We start from the raw sequence: 20,885 nt of genomic DNA on the forward strand, positions 1-20,885 counted from the left end.
ATAAGGGTCTATGTTCAGTGGTGCACGTATTGTCTTGATACACATCTTAAATAACGGAAAACAGAGTTTGAGAGCAGAGAACCGGTCTGACCACAAATTTACCAGAGCGGAGGTTTCCCCACCCTAGTAAGCCTGAGGGTACTGCAGGAGACCAGGGCGTATCTCAGTCCTCATCTCAACTGCACAAGACAGACATTCCCAGAGTGGCTGTTTATAGACCTCCCCCCAGGAATGCATTCCTTCCCCAGGGTATTAATATTAATATTCCTTGCTAGGAAAAGAATTTAGCGATATCTTCCCTACTTGCATGTCCGTTTATAGGCTCTCTGCAAGAAGAAAAATATGGCTCTTTTTGCCCAACCCTGCAGGCAGTCAGACCTTATGGTTGTCTTCCTTTGTTCCCTAAAAATCGCTGTTACTGTGTTCTTTTTCAAGGTGCACTGATTTCATATTGTTCGAACGCATGTTTTTTTTTTTTTTTTTTGAGACGGAGTCTCGCTCTGTTGCCCAGGCTGGAGTGCAGTGGCACGATCTTGGCTTACTGCAAGCTCCGCCTCCTGGGTTCACGCCATTCTCCTGCCTCAGCCTCCGGAGTAGCTGGGACTACAGGTGCCCGCCACCGCGCCCGGCTAATTTTTTGTATTTTTTAGTAGAGACGGGGTTTCACTGTGGTCTCGATCTCCTGACCTCGTGATCCACCCGCCTCGGCCTCCCAAAGTGCTGGGATTACAGGCGTGAGCCACCATGCCTGGCCAAAAACACACGTTTTACAATCAATTTTTACACTTAACACAATTATCACAGTGGTCCTGAGGTGACATACATCCTCAGCTTATGAAGATAACAGGATTAAGAGATTAAAGTAAAGACAGGCGTAAGTAATTTTAAAAGTATTATTTGGGAACAGATAAATGTCCATGAAATCTTCACAATTTATGTTTCCCTGCCACGGCTCCAGCCAGTCCCTCCGTTTGGGGTCCCTGACTTCCTGCAACAGTGTTGCTTTGGTTCATGAAGGGTAAGCACCCTTCTACGGTCACAGGATAGCAGAGCTGGGATTTGAACGCAAGCCTGAGTGACTCATTCTGTTTCCATGATATGTCACTGTCTTCCTAAAGATGTGACTTTTGAGTCATTACAGTCTGGCAGCTTTCTCACTTACCCTTACAAGTTTCTATACAAAGTACGTAAATACTATAAATGAAAATGATTATTTAAAATATGCATGGTTTATCCTGGTTTATTTGGGGGTAGATTTTCCATTTTCGATATATGTTTTTAAATGTTCACCAAGGTGCCCAATCTCTTGTGTGTGTTCACTGTCAAGTGTGAGTAGAGGAAAAATTGCATTATATTATATTGTACTTTCGTTTTATCAGTGAACAAATTAGTAGTTATTGTTGCCGCCTATATGGTAGTCTACTTTATGTCTCTTAAACCCTCATGGAAAATGTTTTAAATGCAGGCTTAGCAGTTCTTTTCTGGCATTTGAGAACTTGGATGATAAGTAGTTTTCTATGCTGAAATAAAGTTTTACTTAATAATAAGGAGAATTTACTGTGTCTAGAGTACAAAAAATGTAGTTTATTTTGACCACCTGGTTTCTGAGAGTCTAAAATTTTGCTCCATACAGGTAGATGGTGCCCAAGTGACCATCCCCTAATTAAAATGTTGGACACAATGAGCTTTCCTGATAGATTACACTTTATATGTGTTGTCAGAATTCACTGCTGGAGAAATTGAACATGTCTTGTGTAATTTCACTGGGAGTGGACTCTTAGTTTCCACTGGACTTCACTTCATGTGCCTTTTTCTCCTTGCTAATTTTGCTTTCTATCTTTCCTCTTTAATAAATCTTAACATAATTATGACTGTAATATGCTGAGTCCTGTAAATCCTTCCAACTACCAGCAAACCTGAGACCTTCAACACAACTACTCATCAACATTTTTTCCCACTTGAAGAAAGAAAGAGAAAAGAAGGGGAATTGAAAGGTATAAAGTTTTAGATTTAGATGGAGCTTTTGTAAGCCTGTTGGCAATGTATGGGCAAGAATTTATGGTAATATGGATATTTCTGTTTTTGAGTTGTTCCTGTTTTTGACACTGCTTATATAGTGAGAAATAAACATGGACTTAATTAAGTGATATGAAATTTAACCATTCTGCTTCAGTGGCTGAGATAATTTCACACAATCTAAATATAAAAAGTTCTTCAGTGTAGAAGATGCCTTCAGGAATATATAATAGTAATAATAGAACTGAAAATCATTATAATGGAATAAATAAGAAAAATGCTTTTCATTTAGCATTTCATGTAGTGCATCAGGAAAATAATATTTACTACTTGTGCCTTAATATTTACTATAAATACCCTGAAAGCATTTATGCATGGATTTATTATGTGTTTGTACACTTACGTGCTCTATGTATATGTTCATATGTATGTGAGTGAGAGTGTATGTGTGTTGGGAATTGATATGAGGGTTCTGTAGTATAGTCCTTTGATTGATGTGGGATAAATATTTATTGCAGTTAGATTTTTCTGATTGGTTATTTGAGGAAGATGGATTAAAGAAATGCCGAAACAATGGCTGAATAGGATCCTTAGGAGAATATAGGAAGGACCTCTCTGATGAATTTTACCTGAAACATAACACAGGCTGATAGCAAAGCAGTAGCTACTGATAGTTTCTAGACTCAGGGCAGTTAGAAGAGGTGTTCATCCAGGACAAATTCAAACCTGCTTTCTCTTGAGTAGTGAAAACCACAATTATTTACAAGAAGATCCATACCTTTTTCTGTTCGTTTACGCTCACATACCCAATCAATGACGTGATCTTTTCAAATATTATTCAAAGTGAATTATTGCACTTAGCATGTTAATATAAGAGTCCACAGTTTTTAAATGTGAGAACAAAAGAGTTTGCCTGCGTAAGCTCTGGGCTTGAATATATTAATCCTGTGCTCCCTGTTGTTGCTCTGTAATTACAGAAGAATAAATAACCCTGAACTTACTTTGCTTCTGGGTTCAAGTGAGTTGCTGGAGAAATCCAAAGAATTTGGTATACTCTTGGGCCCATTATAAATTTGAGACTATCTAACTAGAACCTTATTTCTGTTTGTTATCTTTTAAACATCTATCAGTTGTTCATTTCCTCTTTTCCTACAGTGATTATTTCAGATCTTCTCACTATTAAAATACACAATTCAGCTCATTTCCATCCTCCCTCATCAGAGAGCCACTTTCCTGCCATTTTAGTAGGACCGCCTTTTTGTTAGGAGTTGGTCCTCAGATAAGTTTACTTCTTGACTTGCTAAATTTAAGAGGCCTGTGAGATTTCTAAGTGTAGAAAGTTATGAAGCCATTAGATATTTGAAAGTCTGGAGATGAGGCGTTAGTATGGCTTCTGAATGTAGGACTCACTAATACCTACTAATATCTGTCTACCTAAATACTCATCTACCAAGGGTATTGTGTAGGTGGGATGATGCATAATACTGGAATTTTATAGAGTTATTTAGATTTAAGAGGCTAAATGGTAGAAGAGACTCAGGAAAGGAGATTATGAAAGAAGAATAAGAAGATAGAGAACTAGTGAGAAGTGGTATTATGAAAGTTAAGGAAGCAGAGAGAAAGAGCAAGGGGTTATTAACAGCGTCACATGCTACAGGGAAACTAGGTGAAGGAAATTTTTTTTTTTTGGACTGCATCTCGCTGTGTGGCCTAGGCTGTAGTGCAGTGGCGGAAGCTCAGCTCACTGCAAACTCTACCTCCTGGGTTCAAGCTGTTCTTATGCCTCAGCCTCCTGAGTAGCTGGGATTACAGGCGTGTGCCACCATACCCAGCTAATTTTTGTGTTTTTAGTAGAGACGGGGTTTTCGCTGTGTTGCCCAGGCTGGGCTCGAACTCCTGGGCTCAAGTGATCCACCCACCTCTGCCTCTGAAAGTAAGATTTTTAAGGAGTTATTGTATTTGGCTGTAGGTGATCTTTGGGGATCTTGATGAGAGCTGTTTTCATAGTATGATGGAAACCAGATGTAGTGAACCAAGTGAACTGAAATAAGGTTGTGGGGGCATCAAGTATGGACCACTCTTTCCAGGATCTTGGCTTAAGAGGAAGATGAGTACATGGTACTGGGTAGAAGATAATCTAGGGTTAAGGAAAGTGCTTTTGTTGGTGTTGTTTTTCTTTTCTTTATTTTTTAAAATCTTTACTGTTAGTTTTTGAGATGAGAGAAGCAAAGCAGAATAGTCAAGTAGGAAAATCGCAGAGATAGGCTATTTGTCTAAGGAAGAATCCCCTTTCCCTGGGGGCTGGAAAAGAGAAGAAATTGACCATTGGTAAATTTTAAAATACTACAAGTAGGACATATTTGGGGTATCCTGCACTAACTGCCTGCCCAATTTTACTTCTGAAGGAGGAGCTATAGTATGTATTAAAACCAAGGGTAAAAATGGTAGGGTTGGAGATGAGACTTTTTGTCATAATGGCCCTTGTGTGAGCTGGGTTGAGGCATGTGGAAGACTTTCTGGGTGCCAGTGAGTTGACTGTCTGTGTGGTCACATCAACTGATAGTCCTGTGTGATTTTTCTCACAGGACTCAACCTGATGTAGGAATTAGGAATTTTTTAAGTTCACCTAGAGTTGGTGTTTTGTTGTTTATGTTCAGTGAATGAACAGTTTAAAGAGGGAGTCTAGATGTAAGCAAGAGATTGGCTAAAGTGAAAAAATACAGTGTTTGGGTTAGAGAGCCAGGATTTAAAGCTAGCAAAAGAAATCTCAAGGGAATGGTCATCTCCTTGACAATGAAGCACAGATAACACAGAAGGAAGAGGGTGTAATAGCTGATTAGATTGGTAATTAAATCCAGAGTTATGGGAAGGGGGTGGAGTGAGGAACCTCTTGCTTTAAAGGTGGCAGTTCTGATAAAAACACCAAGATAAAACCATGGCAGTGGGTGACTGAAGAGGCATGGAGTTGGGGTCATCTGAGAATCTGGAAGTTTAGCAATAGGTTGATAACATGGGCTCTAGAAGCAGACTATCCAGGTCCAAATGCCTATGCCCTCACTTATTAGCTGTGTGATCTTGAGCAAGTTATTAACTGCAGCAAATATTGGTTACTTTTCACTGAAATGGGGATAATAGTGTCTCATTTTAGATTTGTGTTGGAATTGAATGAGGTAATTCATATACAGCATTCAATCTCTGGTATAACTCGAGTACTCAATGCATTTCAGTCACAGTCATAGTTATTTGATTATTATTGCTAGCTCCTTTTCTTTTAAATCTCAGCTTATACATCACCTCCCATGGGAGACTCTCTGCAGCCACATTGTAGTCTATAGACCCCTTTAGGTAACTCTCCATCATGTTTTAGCACCTGGGACTATCTAGTATAATTTAGTGGTTAGTGAGAATACCTCCCTAATTAAAGTTAGCTTTTCTGGTATTACAACTATGTCCTATTAATATTTCTATAAACCATATGCTTGATGAACAGGAAGTATAACCACTTTCCTTCCAAGTATTTGTTGAAAGGAAAAATCAGTTCCATTTCTCTTTTGATCAGGAATCAGTTGATTGCTGCTTGTTAATCAAGTTGATTTCTGGCATATTGGTAAAACTTTTAGAATAAGAGCAAAAGGTAAACCATAATTACAAGGGTTTTCTCATCTTATTTTAGAATTTTCTACACACCGAAGTACACAGTTCTCAATTTACCATTTGGGTGGATGAAGCATCTTCCAGGCTGCATTGAATTTAGCAAACTGGACAAATGCAAACCTGTTGCCCAGAAAATGAAGTTTGTTTTTGAGGCATTTAAAAAAATGTTTGCCATAATGTCAAACCATGATTTTAATCATGAGGGAAATTATATTTAACCTTATTTGAGCCATAAATCATGGAATCTGGACCTGGAAACTCTGCTGTTGGGGCCAAAGGAGCTTGGTAAATGTTTCTAGTTTCATTTTCCGGACCTTAGTACAGTGGAGATGTTATTTATTGTTTATTCAACTCACAGCCTCATTCCAACCCCTTGAACCCATTCTTATTTGGACACATGACCTTTTTATGTTACTTTTGTTGCCACTAAGTATTTGGAAACTAAGGCTCAGGAGGGGCAGCTTATGTGACTCATTGTAAGTGCTTTATTTCTGAATTTATCACTTTCTTACAAAGCTTTACAAAAGTGGCTTAATGTTAATGATTCTTTAATTGCTTAATGTTAATGATTATTTTATTTGTATAAACTTGCATGAAACAATATCTTCTCATTTTTAAACTTAAAATAGATATTTGCTTATTCTTAAAATATGTATTAATCATGATGATTTAGTGTAATTTCCAAATATATAATCACCATCCTGGCTTTAGGGAAGCTAGACTGAAGGTTTTTTTCTTGATTAGAGAAATATTCAAAATAAAGTTAAGTGTATTTATAAATCTGTACCATAGTGATTCATATCAGCTTGAGATAAGTGCTTCAGTGTATAATATTATGTTGGTTTATCTGGAAATAATGTATAAACACTTTATTGGGAACCTAATGTTATCTATGCTGATGTTTCTGTCACTTTATTGTTACTTATTTTTATTTTTTTATTATAATTTTGTTTTGCTGCCAGAAGGCAAAATGTTATATATGATTGCTACTAATAGTTCTCTGATAACCTGACAAATTTTAAAACATCGATATTTCTTCAGCTGGACAAAACACTAGGTTGTTACTAAAATAATGCACATTGTTTGCTTCAAAAGTGCCTTCTATTTTAGTGACAGCCAATTGGAAACACATATTTTCCCTTTTTGGATAATAAAATAGTCCAAGAAAGAGGGAATATTTGTATAAAAAATTATTCCCAACTAATGTGGTTATAAAATACAAAGAAAAGGACTCATATTTTCTAAATTGATTGCTAATGAATTTTAATACAGATGATTTCCATTTCAGTGACATTAGAGATTCTTGTTTGATGATATGCTACACACCCAATTTTGACAAGGATTTGTTCCTAATGTTTCGCATGCTTTATTCCTAGAATTTAACACGTGAACTGGAGAATGGGGAAAAACAGCAACTGCAGATGTTGGATCGACTTAAGGAGATCCAGAATCACTTTGACACATGTGAGGCTGAGCGTAAGCATGCTGACCTTCAGATCTCAGAGCTGACTCGCCATGCGGAGGATGCAACCAAGCAGGCTGAGCAGTACCTCAGTGAGCTCCAGCAGTCAGAGGCTCTGAAAGAGGAGGCGGAGAAGAGGAGGGAAGACCTGAAACTGAAAGCTCAAGAATCCATTAGGCAGTGGAAGCTTAAACATAAGAAGTTAGAGCGAGCGTTGGAGAAACAATCTGAAACTGTTGATGAACTGACAGGCAAGAATAATCAGGTATAAAAGCCACATTCCTAAGGAAGGGTTTTCAATGTGACCCAACAATTCATTCATCTATCCTTTGAAAAAACACTTGAGTGCCATTCTGTGCATATAATCAATATGTCCTTGATAGAAGAATCTTTATTTCTTGGCTGTTTCAAAGTACAAAAGTTAAGTTTTAAGTATTTTTTACTTAAGCCTTTTCATAGTTTAATATTATGTGGCTTTTCAGAGTTGGCCCATAAATAGATATACCCCTTGCCCCAGTTTAGATGTAAGTTTCCTAAATTGAATTATTGTTTAATCTTCTAATATTCCAAGGAAAAAAAATTACTAAATCTTTGTTATTTTCACACAACTTTCCTCCCAATGCATTTATTTTAAAATCTCATTTATTTATATATTTTCAACTGGGTATTGGTTAGAAAGAAGCATTTAAAAAATGCAGTAGTTACTAGGGCCATTTACTGGCAGCAACTGTGATGGGCTTACTTAAATGCGTGACACTGAGGCTCTCACTGACTGAGCAGTGTTATGGGATCACAACCCTCTTCAAGACTTTGCTTTTATGCCCTTTTGATAGCAACAAAATGCATTTCACTGATCTGTGTATGCATTTCACATTATCTTTTCTCTTGTATAATCAGTTACTTTAAATGGATTTTATGCTCCTATGTTGATTCTCATCTGATATATCTTTGGGTTGAATTAAACCCAGATGTTTATAAGATAATAAGCAGGAAAGTCGTGATTGATTTTTATCCATGTTTATTCTTGGTTTATCATTCGTGCTTTGTCATTTGTCACTTGTCGAGAACTCTGTACATTCCAAAAGAATAATCATTTGGATAAGTTGACTTTCTTTTAAAAGAAAACAAAATGTAGGGCATTATATTTATAAAATAAATTTTCAGCATTTAAGAGTGACTGATGATTATTTCAGATGAGCTGTCATGGAAAAGATGCTTTATCTTTTACATATGAATTTCTCGGACCTATAGAAGATGCAAGAAATGATCATTTTGCACTCACTGTGGATTGCTTTTCATTTTAACCCATCTGACACATACTGGGTGGCTGGTTGCCCTGAAGTAAAGCAGTTCTAAAGCTTTCAGACTTGTGTCTGAACTGATCTGATCCCAGGAAATTGCTCTATCTTGATTATTCTGTTGTCAGCCTGATCTGGCAACTGGCTCAATGAGCCTGACTGTAAGGTAGGTAGGTAGCTAGCTAAAGGAGTGGTTGAGGGAATTGATTGATTGAAAATCTCATTTAGAGATTTTACTTAATTAGAAGAGATTTAGAAGGGTCCATGTTATCATATAGTAATTCCAGTCCATGGTGCTGAGACTTTTCTGGGTTGAGTTTTCAGAATATTAAAAATTGTTTAACAATCATTTCCCAGAATACTTCCAATTATTTTTATCACTTAGCATTACTAATGATAAGCAAAGAAGCAGTTTTGAAGTGATTGCCACAGTTAGGGTCGTAACACAATTATCACAGCAGGCATTGTAATTTCTCCTTTAAAAGCCTTAAAAATTAATGCAGCATGTTGCAGTTAGAGCAATGGGTTTTCAAGGAAAAAGAATAAGAAATGTGCTCAGTAAATCTGTGATGTGGAAATACATGGTAAATAATTTTGGAAAAAAAGTTTAAAAATGTATTACTGAATATTATTTCAAAGGGATATTTAATTCTTAATAAAATCACAAAGCCACCTTAACACATTTGTAATACAGCTACTTTCTTTTTGAGTTTTAGGGCTAATTATTTTCAAAAAGTGACTCCAAGGTATTTTGGAAGGGTGTATTAAAATAAAAATTATACTGATTTACAAATATAACATACTGTGGCTTAAAGAATAAATTACTTAATAAGTAGCCTTACTGAGTCATTTTATATGCTTATATGATGCTCTCCTCATATTTTCGGTATGGTTCTGTGTCTACCGCCAGTTCTCTTTTTCTAGCATAATTTATTTTCTGCTTTAAGATTTGTTACTTAAAAAATATACAAAACGGCAAAAGGCTTTTTTTCTCTTAAAAATTTCTCTGATTTATTTCTTTTTTCCTGCTTTTTATATTTCTGGAATCTTAGTAAGATTATCAGATATATATCATATTACAAAACTACTTCATTACTGAAGGATGTGTAATATCAAATCATATATTACTGCAGGGGAAAAAAAAAAACAAACCCAGACAGATCAAATTGTATACTTTCCTCAAAGACAATGAAATGGGTATTTACGTCAGGGAATTGTGGTGTACTTCAGGGATATGTAGGTAACACATATTAGGAGACCGAAAACTTTATAGGTACAATTAATCTAGTCGTAAGTTGTGGTATTTTTGCTTCTTTTTTTCTTTTAAGGTACTGTTTGAAATTACTGGTTTGTACAGGTGCTTTGAAAACAATAAAGGAAAAGATTGGACTCCAATCATAGTATATGCTTTTCTGAATGTTTCCAATTTTTTTCATATTCTTTTTTAATATGGATAATGGGAATACTTTCTAGATTTTTTGTTGTTGTTGTTTTGTTTTGTTTCGTTTTGTTTTGTTTCCCCTGCTGAATTGGCAGAATAATTGGCTTGCTTATGTATTGAGCTTTTTGATTGTTAGTATTTGACTTCAAGAATCTTAAATTACCATCTATTCCTTCTGTGTATTTCCTTCCTGCTGACAGAAAAAAAGAGTTATATGTAATATATGCTATCTTGTAAAATCTGAATTTTTGAATGGTTGAAAGTAAGAAGGATCAGTGCCAAAGTGTATGATTTTTTGAATGCATATGCAGTCCTATCACATACAGTTCAAGAAATGCTAGAGTATGTATTAGTATAATCCAGCCATCTGCCTGCATTTTCCCTCACATGCAGGTAAAAAAACAAAACAAAACAACAACAACAACAACAAAATTGAACAATCCCCTCATCTACCTTTTAGTTAATTAAAAAAAAAAAAAAAAAACTGTATATATAATACTTTGTGTTCAGGTCTTTGAGGAGTTGGCGTCTGTTTCTATAATTGCCATAGTTTTAGATAGTATCATTCTTTTGGCTTCACACAGCTATTTTCAGGCCTTTTGCCCCTTCTTTGGAAGCTTGGTTTGCGTGGTTAGAACATTCTTTCCCCATTTTTGCTCTTGACTGCTGGCTATTTTTCATTTATGCCCCTACATTTCTCAAGGATTTTAGCACTTGGCTTTGCATCAACCTGTTTTATGACATTAATTCTTGCCATCATCCTTAGTAACTTTAAAGTTCATGTCTGCAACCTACTGAAGTCTGTATGCTTATAATTCACTAATGTCTTATTTTATAGTGACCGTCACTGAAATAATTCTACTTCAGCGTCTAATTTCTGTGTTTAAATTTTATCTTCATCTGTAATTGTTTCATGTCCAAGCCTTCAGTTCCAAAGCTCAGTCTCTGATCTTTCATAATTCTTCTATTCCCTACGCCCTAGCTTTTTTAACTATTCATACCAATTTTGATCTTTCTACATTCCTCTGGTTTACTAGCCAGTTTTTGGATTCAGTTTTTTTCCTGTCACATTGGACTTCATTGACAGCTACTTTGATGTTGTTCTCATCACATCTTCAATTTCTTTCTTCTCCCTCATACCTTTTACCGATTTCTAATCTGGAGTCAACCCGACTTTCCACTTTTTCCATTCCTTCTGCTTAACAGTAACAGCGAAACTTCCATAGAAATATCAGTTGGCTTCTATAGTATTCATGGTTACCTCCTCCCTCCCCCTATCCATTCCATTCAGTAATGAATGTAAGACCATCACTAGGTACAAAATTGCAGAGAGCTGGAGCCAGAGCTTTGACATACTGTGTCTGGAGCAGTTCTGCCTGGAATGATTTTCTTGTGGTTTAAGCCATTTCGGATTGGGATTTTCTCTTACCCTCAGCAGAAAAAATTCAAGTTTGTGTAAACTTTGAGTTCTAGAAATAAGGAGCTATAAGTAAACTAAATTGTAGAATTTACTGAGAGGAGAAGTAGGGTAAGGGGCAAGAGAGGATCATATTGTTCTAAAGGGAAAGTTGGTAAACCTTGCTATGTGGTTGGAAGCAATTGGTTTAAACAGAAATCATTTAGGGGCATTGATGCTGTGAATAAGAGGATAGTATTAAGTGACTGGTAGGAAAACTTTAGGATGTTGGAGTATGTTGTGTACGTATTTCAGCCTTCAGTAAGGTCTTACAAGAGAAAAACAAGTTTAGGTTGAAACTGGTCTGTCTAAAAGCAGAGAGTTTTGTTCGTTTCTGTTTGGTTGTTTAAGGTGGGGAGCCTGAAGTCTGCAACCTATAATACAAATTGCCTATGAGTCTGATAATTTGGAACCCCTTAGGTTTGGAAAAGCCAAATTATTTATCCAAACTGAAATTAGTGCAAGCACAAGAGGGAGTCAGGAAACAACAACAACAAAAAGAGATCCTGGCCAGACAAAGGGGACCCAATTCCACTGTTTTGATTTGCCTCAAGATAAAGGCTATTCAATTGAGGGCCCTGGGTATGTCCAGGGTATTGAGATGGCAGTAAAGACATTGACATTTTCAGACTCAGAGAAAGTGCCTAGACAAAATCTTAAGCTGTGGCTACTAGGCAAGCAATTAACCAGAATCAGATCGACAGAGCTTACTTTTTAGTATCTGTATTGCCAAAGAAATTCCAAACTTGACCCACATGGTCTGTGAGTGTCTTCGCTGTGGCTGTCACCCTTGTCAGGAATTGATGTGAAGCTTGGAACACTGCAAAGACAGCAAAAGATGGAGAGTTATAGAGTAGCAGAGCCTGAGCTTTGAGGGATTCTTCTTGAACCGTCCTATCTCTGGACTTCCTGTTATGTGAGAAAAAGAAATATCTTTGCTTTTTAATCCAACTTCAGGAAGATATAATATTTCATAATTAAAGACACTTTACATGGTATGACTTCATTATGAAAATGTGATTTTAATCCTCAGCACCGCCTATAAGTCTCTCAACTCATGCCAAAGGGGCTAAGTTATCTGCTTCAAACATATATCACTATATTGAAGGCCCCTACCCTTGCTCAGTCCGTCCCATGCTATCTTTACAGCCCAAATTTGATTCTGTCAGTTTTTGTGTTCTCTAGTTTGGTAAGTAGAATGACCCTCCCCAAAGAAGTCATCCTAATTTCTGGAACCCATGAATATGATAAGACATTACTCCTGTGATCACATTATCTGGATGGGCCTAATCTTATCACATGAGCCCTCAATAGAAGTTTTTTTTTTTCTGGCTATTGAGAGAAGGGGACGTCAGAGAGAGTTGGAGCTTGGGAAGGATTCATCAAGCTGTTCAAGCTTTGTAGATGGCAGAGTCCATGAGCCAAGGAATAAGGTTGGCTTCTAGAAGTTCAGAATAATCGCTGACCAAAAGCTAGCAAGGAAATGGGGACCCAAAGTCCCACAACTGTATGGAAACAAGTTGTATCAGAAACCTGAATGAGCTTGGACATGGATTCTCCTCAGAACCTCCAGACAAAAGCCCTGGCCAGCTGATACCTTGATTTTAGTCTTAGGAGGCCTTAAGCTGAATACCTTGCTTGGCCTTTCAACCTATTGGAAGCAGTGAGACAAAAAATGTGTATTGTTTTAAGCTACTAAGTCTGTTGGAAATTGTTATGAAGCAATAGAAAAATAATACATCTACCCTTAGGCTCATCCATATTTCTCCTACCTTACATTCTTTTGAAAGTGAACTCCTTCATCTGTGTTCCAGAGTTCCTTCGCTTCAGTTATCGTGTCTTTTCACAGTAGAGACGGTGTCTTGCTATGTTGCCCAGGCTGGTCTCAAACTCCTGAGCCAAAGCTATCTTCCCGCCTGAGCCTTCCAAATAGCTGGGATTATAGATGTGTGCCACTGGGCCTGGCTCTTTTTACAGTTTTGATCACTACCTTGCATAAACACCTCCCTGAGACCCTAGTACCTCCTCGAACTTAAATTCTACTCCAACTTTTTGTTTCTCCTTTCTCACTAATCTTCATCACAGTCTTATGAAATAGCTATTATTATTTTCTCTAGTAAGAGAAATGATTTCCCTGAGGCCATAGAATTGCCCATGATTGAACTGAGAATCAAATTCACTTCTTTCTGGTCAGAGCTCAACTGCTTATTCGCCTCCTTTTATTAGTTCTCATGTTATCTTTGTGCTCTTTCTTTCTTTCAGTTAAAACTGAGCGGGATAGGGGAAACTTTTTTTTGGAGTGATTGACTCATTAAATTTTTGTCAGAAATTGTTTTACACTGAAGTATAAAATGTGAAGTGTAGAAATGTCTTGCAAATATTTGCATTTTAACTCATTATTTGTAATTCTGAAATGAGTCTTAATTGGTTCCTTTTTTTCCCACCTGTTTCAAGACATGATGTGGGCATCAGTAAGTAGGCACGGAGATTATCTTTGGTGCCAGTGTTGTATAGAAAACAATCTTGGTTCCCTTGGCTGCCCACTATTTTATTTGCAATTATTAGGTGCTGAGATTAGAGGCCAGAAGAGTTAACCCTTGACCTCTGTCCTTCAATGTAAATCGTAGAGAGGCTGGCATAGAATGATGGACTTCTAAGCCTTTGACTTTTCACTTGAGCCCTTTCCCAACCTTTCCTGACTTAATCTCATTTCTGTCTTTGTGGACTTCAAGGCTCCTAGTTGCATATTGGTGAGTTTTTGCCACCATTGATATTTTAAAAATAATGGCTGAATGTACTGTAAACTTTCTTACATCGGATCTGCATGCTTCCCTGTATTACTTTCCATCTCTGTTTTGGGGTTTCTCCTTTTTAAAAGTGTGTCATTGGAATGTACATCATTATTATTTTAGGTAATATGGTATTATTTCAACCTCTAGTAAGTTTTCTTTATAATGGGAGTCTCTGATTTCCCCATTTGTTTGCTCAATTTTATCTTATATTTAAATAATTATTTGTGACCATGGATTGAAATAAGTTTTGGTGAGGAAAATTCAAAATACATATTTCAGTGTGTTGCTATTTCAGGACAATTATACATCCCCCCCACCCTTTCTGGCCTGAAAATATTTTTATTACAAAATGGAAAAAATACAAAAATTATTTGATGAATTTTTTTTCTCCTCGTGGGTTAAACATTATTTTGCTGACTGGCAGAGTCTATGGTGAATTTTACAGTAACTTTTACTTTTTTCTTTTGCTTCATGTTCTTAACCTGATAGATTTTAAAAGAAAAGGATGAATTGAAAACCCAGCTGTACGCAGCATTACAACAAATAGAGAATCTTCGAAAGGAATTGAATGATGTCTTAACAAAGCGTGCCCTTCAGGAGGAGGAGCTTCACTCCAAGGAGGAGAAATTATGTGATATTAAGTCTCATCAAGCTGACCTTGAATTGGAAGTTAAGAATTCCCTGGATACCATCCACAGACTGGAAAGCGAATTGAAAAAGCAGAGTAAGATCCAAAGCCAGATGAAAGTTGAGAAGGCTCACTTGGAGGAAGAAATTGCAGAGCTCAAGAAGAGCGAGGCCCAGGACAAAGCTAAACTTCTTGAGATGCAAGAGTCCATCAAGGACCTGAGTGCCATCCGAGCAGATCTTGCTAATAAATTGGCCGAGGAAGAGAGAGCCAAGAAAGCAGTGCTTAAGGACCTTTCTGACCTCACTGCACAGGCAAAATCCAGGGATGAAGAAACAGCTACAATCATCACACAGTTAAAGCTGGAACGAGATGTGCACCAGAGGGAGCTGAAAGATCTCACATCATCATTGCAGAGTGTGAAAACAAAACATGAACAGAATATCCAAGAGCTTATGAAGCACTTTAAGAAAGAAAAGAATGAGGCTGAGAATCATATCAGGACTCTGAAGGTAACTCTGCTGAATTATCCTGATGATACTGAAGGAATTTTTCTGGTGGCTCATGAAGTTAATAAAGCATAAACTTTTAGAGATCATTCTGTATTCCCAAGCACTGAAGGGAAGATAAAACCAACAATAAAGAGGCTCATTCATGCCTGTTTGGCCAGGTTGAAATGAGTTATAACAGCCACCTGGGAGCACCTATTTCAGAGCATTGAAGCCCTTTATAAAGAACGTTTAGCTGTTTGGGTTGTTCAGGAAAGGCAGAGGTGGCAGTAAGTCGTGGACCTGAAACGTGCCCTCATTCAACATTTATGACCTCCTAAAATATAAAAGGCAAAGACTTATCAAGGCCAGAGAAGCTATAACCACAGTCCTTATTAGTATGGTAACTAAAGTGGATCAGCTTATGGGCTGTGTAAACCCAAGGCTTTCGAGATTTACTCCTTCTTTTCCAAATCAAAGCTGCCTGGTTAAATGCCTAATTGGGATCTTGCATTTGAGGAAATGTTTCTAAGGTCTAACGTTATTAGCGTTATCACCATGCAGGGCAATCATATTATAACATGATTGTCAGGAGTGTGATAAATCTGTTCCTCTTCCCGTCTTTTTTTTTTTTCCATAACACTTATCATATGATATAGATTCCATATTATTTATTTTTTAATCTTCCTTTATTGAAATGAAGACTCTCTGAGGATAGGGATTTTGGTCTGTTCTGCTTCTAGCTATATCCCCAGTGCCTACAACAGTTTTTTAGAACATTGTAAATATGTATTGAATAGGTGAATGAATGAATGGATAAATCTTTGAAGGTTAATTATTATAATGTTTTTCAAAAGTCTTTGAAATGCAACTACTGCTTTCAAAATGCTTATGATGCATGATGAAATGATATTGAAATAGCTGACATCTGTAAAATGATATAGCTGTTCTATGAGTTCTTCCCCAGTCCTAGATAGCCTTCTGGCATTAGTGGATTTGGGGTCTTCAGTTGGGGTTGGCGGGTGAGAATGGAGGCTAAAATAGGTAAAAGACCCTTACTATATTTCACTGAACCTAAGACACCTTGTAAGATGCATCATTGCTGTTATTACTAGATGCATATGCTCCTAAGAAATAAAAATGCTGCCTCCTGCCTATGAAACCATGATATGCTATCAAGTGTAAGAACTCCCAGGTCAGAGATGGTCAAATGCGGAAGATACACATTTTAATGTTGATGAACTATGGAATAGTAATCTTTTAGAGTTGATGAATATATAAACAATAGTAGAATCAGGGATATGGAGAAGAAGAGCTGATCTTATAGAAAATAAAATATATATTACAAGTTGATTGATTGGCTGTGACAATAACAATACTACCAGCAAACAGTTTTTCAACATTTTGTGCTGGTCACTGCTCTAAGAACTTCGCAAGTGTTAATCATTTAATACTGACCTCACCCTGCAGATTGTGTGGTATTATTTTCTCCCTGATGAGGAAATTGGGATACAGAAGGTTAAGTAATTTGCCCATGGTCTTACAGCAGGAGAGTGGTAGGGAAAGGATTTGAACTCAGGTAATTAACTGTGTTCTTAACTGCTTTGCTAGTCTGGAAAAAAGTTTAGACTCAAGGACAGGTAGGTAATGACTTTGGGGGATTAGGTGGATAATGATGCTATTGCCGACATAGAGAATACAGACAGAATAGAAGATTTGAAGAGAACAGTGGTAAATCTAGTTTGTTTTTGTTTTTGTTGTTGTTGTTTTGTAGCATATTGTGTTAGGGGGAGGGACTTTAAGCTTAACCAAGAAAGTCTAGGTGGAACAGATTAGTATATAATTAGTACATAATAATTAGTAGGGTCAAGAGTTGAGGGAGAAATTGAGATAAGAGTGAAATATTTCGGAGCCAGTTAACTCTTGGGTGATAGTTGATATCATGGGATTTGGATGAGATTGTGCAGGGAATAAAAAGAGGATGAGACTCTCAAACACTAATGTTTTAAGGAAGGAATTTACTAAAAGGGTCTAGCAAATAAAAATAAAAGGCCATATGACAGATAGGAGGAGAATCAGAAGAGAATGATGTCTTGGAAACCCAGGTAAGACATTTTAAGAAAGTTATAATCAAGAGTGATAAATGTGACAGGCAAGCTGAAAGAAGAAGTATAAAAAGCCTTCATTCCATTCAACAGATGTTGATGGAGAAAGTACATGAGGAGATGTGAGGGGATTTGATAAAAAATAAGAGTATATAGTATTTAACAGGAGACAAGACATCCTTCCTCTGAAGGATTAGGAGGAAACCAGTAAGACTGGGGAAGTTGGTAGGGATGATCTGGGGAAATTGATGTGAATCTTGACTGATAGCCTTTCTTCTCTCTGAAGTAGAATAGGACAGTAGTGCAGCAAGAAATTAGGAGCAGTGAAGATGAAAACTGGTATGAAGACTGGTACAAACTGAACGAGACTAGTCTGGGAGCATGTAAAGTACTTCCACATGGCTAACATTGAAGAACAAAGATTGTGGGCAAAGGAATGAGAAAGCTGAAGGATAAAAATCTGCAGTCAGAGGTTGCTGATTTCATCAGGAAGTGCAATATAAGAATTTTCGGAGTTAAGGTCTAAGGTGTGGTCATGCAGTGGTTGCTATTGTGCGATGTTGGTGAAGGTAGTTGGGAAAGAACAGGTCAAATAACTTTGAAGTTATCTTGTGGGATGGACACTTGGCTATTTAAGATATTATTGTGAAGGCATTAATTGGTCACATGCCAAAAACCACAGTGAAGAGGGTGGCTGGTCAGTCAGATGTTGCCAGCAAGGTAGAGGAGGTTGATGAGAAATAGTGTGATGTGAAAGGAAGGCAGGGTTTCTACCTGAGGACAAGCATGTAGTGATTTGTTAAGAGAAACTGGCATGGCATAGAGAAATGGTTTAAGAAGCTTGCAGTTTTCTTGAGAGTGTTGTTGAAACTAGAACCTTCCTTCTCACTAGTACTTATGTCTTATCACCATTATTTAGGTTGTATAATAATCAACACAATGGTCAGGAGTTAGTAATAATTTTTTCAGTTAGAGCACGTTCAAGATCATCTCTGTAAGGCCATAATTCTCACATTCAGATATGCATTCTTCAGTGAGAAATAGTAATTGCATTTGCTCATGGATACATTGGCATATGGACAATATATCATATGTCATACTAGAAAACAGAATGCAGACTGCTAACTCGCAACCTAGCCATACTTCTAAGTAACTTCCCTACTTCCCTCTAGTTCCTTTCTCTACCTGCAACCCCTCCCGTTAGCCCCCCAGATACTCTGTGATTTCCTTTCCCAAAATATGTATCTGAGTGTGTTACTTCCTACTGAAAAACCTTCGTTATTTACTGTCTCTGTAATAAAATCTCTACTCCAGCCCAGCCCCTTTGAAATGATTCTACCTTACTCATGTACATTCATTACCTTTTTTTTTTTTTTTTTTTTTTTTTTTGAGATGGAGTCTCGCGCTGTCGCCAGGCTGGAGTACAGTGGCACAGTCTTAGCTCACTGCAGCTTCCGCCGCCCAGGTTCAAGCGATTCTCCTACCTCAGCCTCCCGAGTAGCTGGGACTACAGGTGTGCACCCCCACGCCCAGCTAATTTTTGTATTTTTAGTAGAGATGGGGTTTCACAATGTTGGCCAGGATGGTTTCGATCTCTTGACCTCACGATCTCCCCGCCTCGGCCTCCCAAAGTGCTGGGATTACAGGCATGAGCCACTGTGCCTGGCCCATTCATTACCTTTTATGCTCTCCAACGTTCCTCATACAAATATAGATTACTGTGCATACTTTTGACTGCTCATTCTCTATCTGAATTGGCCTCCTAGTCTGCAGGAAGAAGAATTCTGCCAAATCCTTTAAGGCCCAATTTTTTACTTCTTTTATGGATCCACTGAAGTTGGAATAAATCTCACCTGAGGTGGGGCTAATCTCTTGGTCTTCTGTGTTTCCATAGGTCTTTATTGGTGCCCCAGGTACAGCACATTTAGGCTGCCTTGTATTTTGGTTTGTTGCATGTTCATAAGTCTCTAGAGGGACAGGCATTAGATCTAAGCCATTTTGTATCCTCTTATGGTGTCTAGCATAATGTTCCAGACATACAGAAGATACTCAGTGGATATAAGTTGAAATGTTGAAAAAGCTAGAAATCAGAGCATTTGCTCCTGACTTGCTCTATGATCTGCTTGGTTTGGATTTCTCCATGTAATGTGGGAAAATTGATTTCCTTATTTTTTTTGAGGAAGTGCTTTGAGTTCATTTGTTGTGAGATGATAACAAAGCTTTAGTAAATTCCCTGTGTGTAAAGAATTTAGAGTTTATAAACATTCTGTGGATCTTCTGAAACCTTTGGCCTTTTTTTTTTTTTAATTTGAAAGATTGAGATCTGGGAGAGATGTTAAAGCTATTCCCTAACGTGGTATTGAACTTGCTCTAGAGTTGGAAGAATGGCCAGAGATTGTGTGAGCCCAGCAGTTTCCTTTGAAACCAAACAATTTACCCTTAAGGAACAATCACCACTTTATGCTATTTTATTAATATATCCATACTTTTTACTTATTTATATTAATTAAAATGAGTTGATAGCAAAGGCCATCACAGGAGATGTAATATACTGAATTATGCACACAGTGGAGTTTTAGACAAGTAGCTCTATAAATGTTGTATTTCTGTGTCTTTCAGCTTCATTTTAACTTACTACATTTTTGAGTCTAATAAGCTCTGATACGCCGTCCATATTTTTTCTCTGTACAAATTAGTTCTATTTTTTTCCTCCATCTAGAATCACCCCCTCATACCTATTTTTAAGTTTAAATTTAAAATGTCTTAATGACATGCTGTATCTGCTATTAATACTTTCAGGATATTGGTCTATTACCTCATTGCAATTTCAACAAAATTATTTTGTAGATCCTTTTTTTGGATTCAGAAGATGCAGGATTGGAGTTCTGTGTTTTTGCCATTTGCTGACCATTTGATCTTGTCAAGTTATTTCACCTTTTTATGCCTCACTGTTAAAATAGGAATAATGTCCTTCTATATCACTGGGTTGTTGTGCACAAACATCACTTTGTAAATTCTGAAATGAAATATAAATGTAATAAAAACCACAACAATAAGTAAATTGTTAGTCAAGCTTCAGCATTGGTGTGCTGATAAATATGCGAAAACAAGCTTCCGGTGGGTGGAAAACCCTTGGTTTATAGCATTTGCCAAGTTTGGTGGTTCTGAATACCTCTTTCTTGGCTGATTTCAAGCTACCAAATGAGACATCATTGGAGAGGGGTGAAGTTGGGAAGAGAAGAGCCCAGTTGGCTTTTGACAGTTTCTATGAGCTGGCTGCAGCATACTGCAGACCTTAGGGGGAATTCTTTATATTTACCTATGCTTTTGTTAGGACATAAAGAAAAGTAAAAGCATTCTACTGAAACTTAAAATCATAATTGAACAATTTTCCTGATGAGCGATTTTATTTTGTAAATTTATTTTGGGCTGTGAATATAGGATTGCTCATAAAAAATCAATTTCTTTGTTAATTTAATGTGGCATGAGCTCTTAGGTAAATTTTGTGGGGTAAATAAATAAAGATTTTGTCTAAAACTCACAAA

The 20,885-nt window shown here is 37.1% G+C and overlaps 1 protein-coding gene across 13 annotated transcripts in view; it reads left to right on the forward strand.

The window, feature by feature from the left end:
• Nucleotides 1–20,885, forward strand: part of CEP128 (centrosomal protein 128) — a 447,534-nt gene that overhangs the window by 144,503 nt on the left and 282,146 nt on the right. For 12 of the 13 annotated variants that reach the window (XM_058429721.1, XM_058429723.1, XM_058429719.1 and 9 more), the window contains 2 exons: nt 7,047–7,397; nt 14,609–15,259. In XM_058429721.1, coding sequence (XP_058285704.1) covers nt 7,047–7,397; nt 14,609–15,259 — 1,002 coding nt within the window. The remainder of the gene's footprint in view (nt 1–7,046; nt 7,398–14,608; nt 15,260–20,885) is intronic. The other variant, XM_058429729.1, reaches the window with a different exon arrangement.

The sequence above is a fragment of the Hylobates moloch genome, unplaced genomic scaffold (genome assembly GCF_009828535.3).
Source record: "Hylobates moloch isolate HMO894 unplaced genomic scaffold, HMol_V3 SCAFFOLD_16, whole genome shotgun sequence".
NCBI lineage: Eukaryota > Metazoa > Chordata > Mammalia > Primates > Hylobatidae > Hylobates > Hylobates moloch.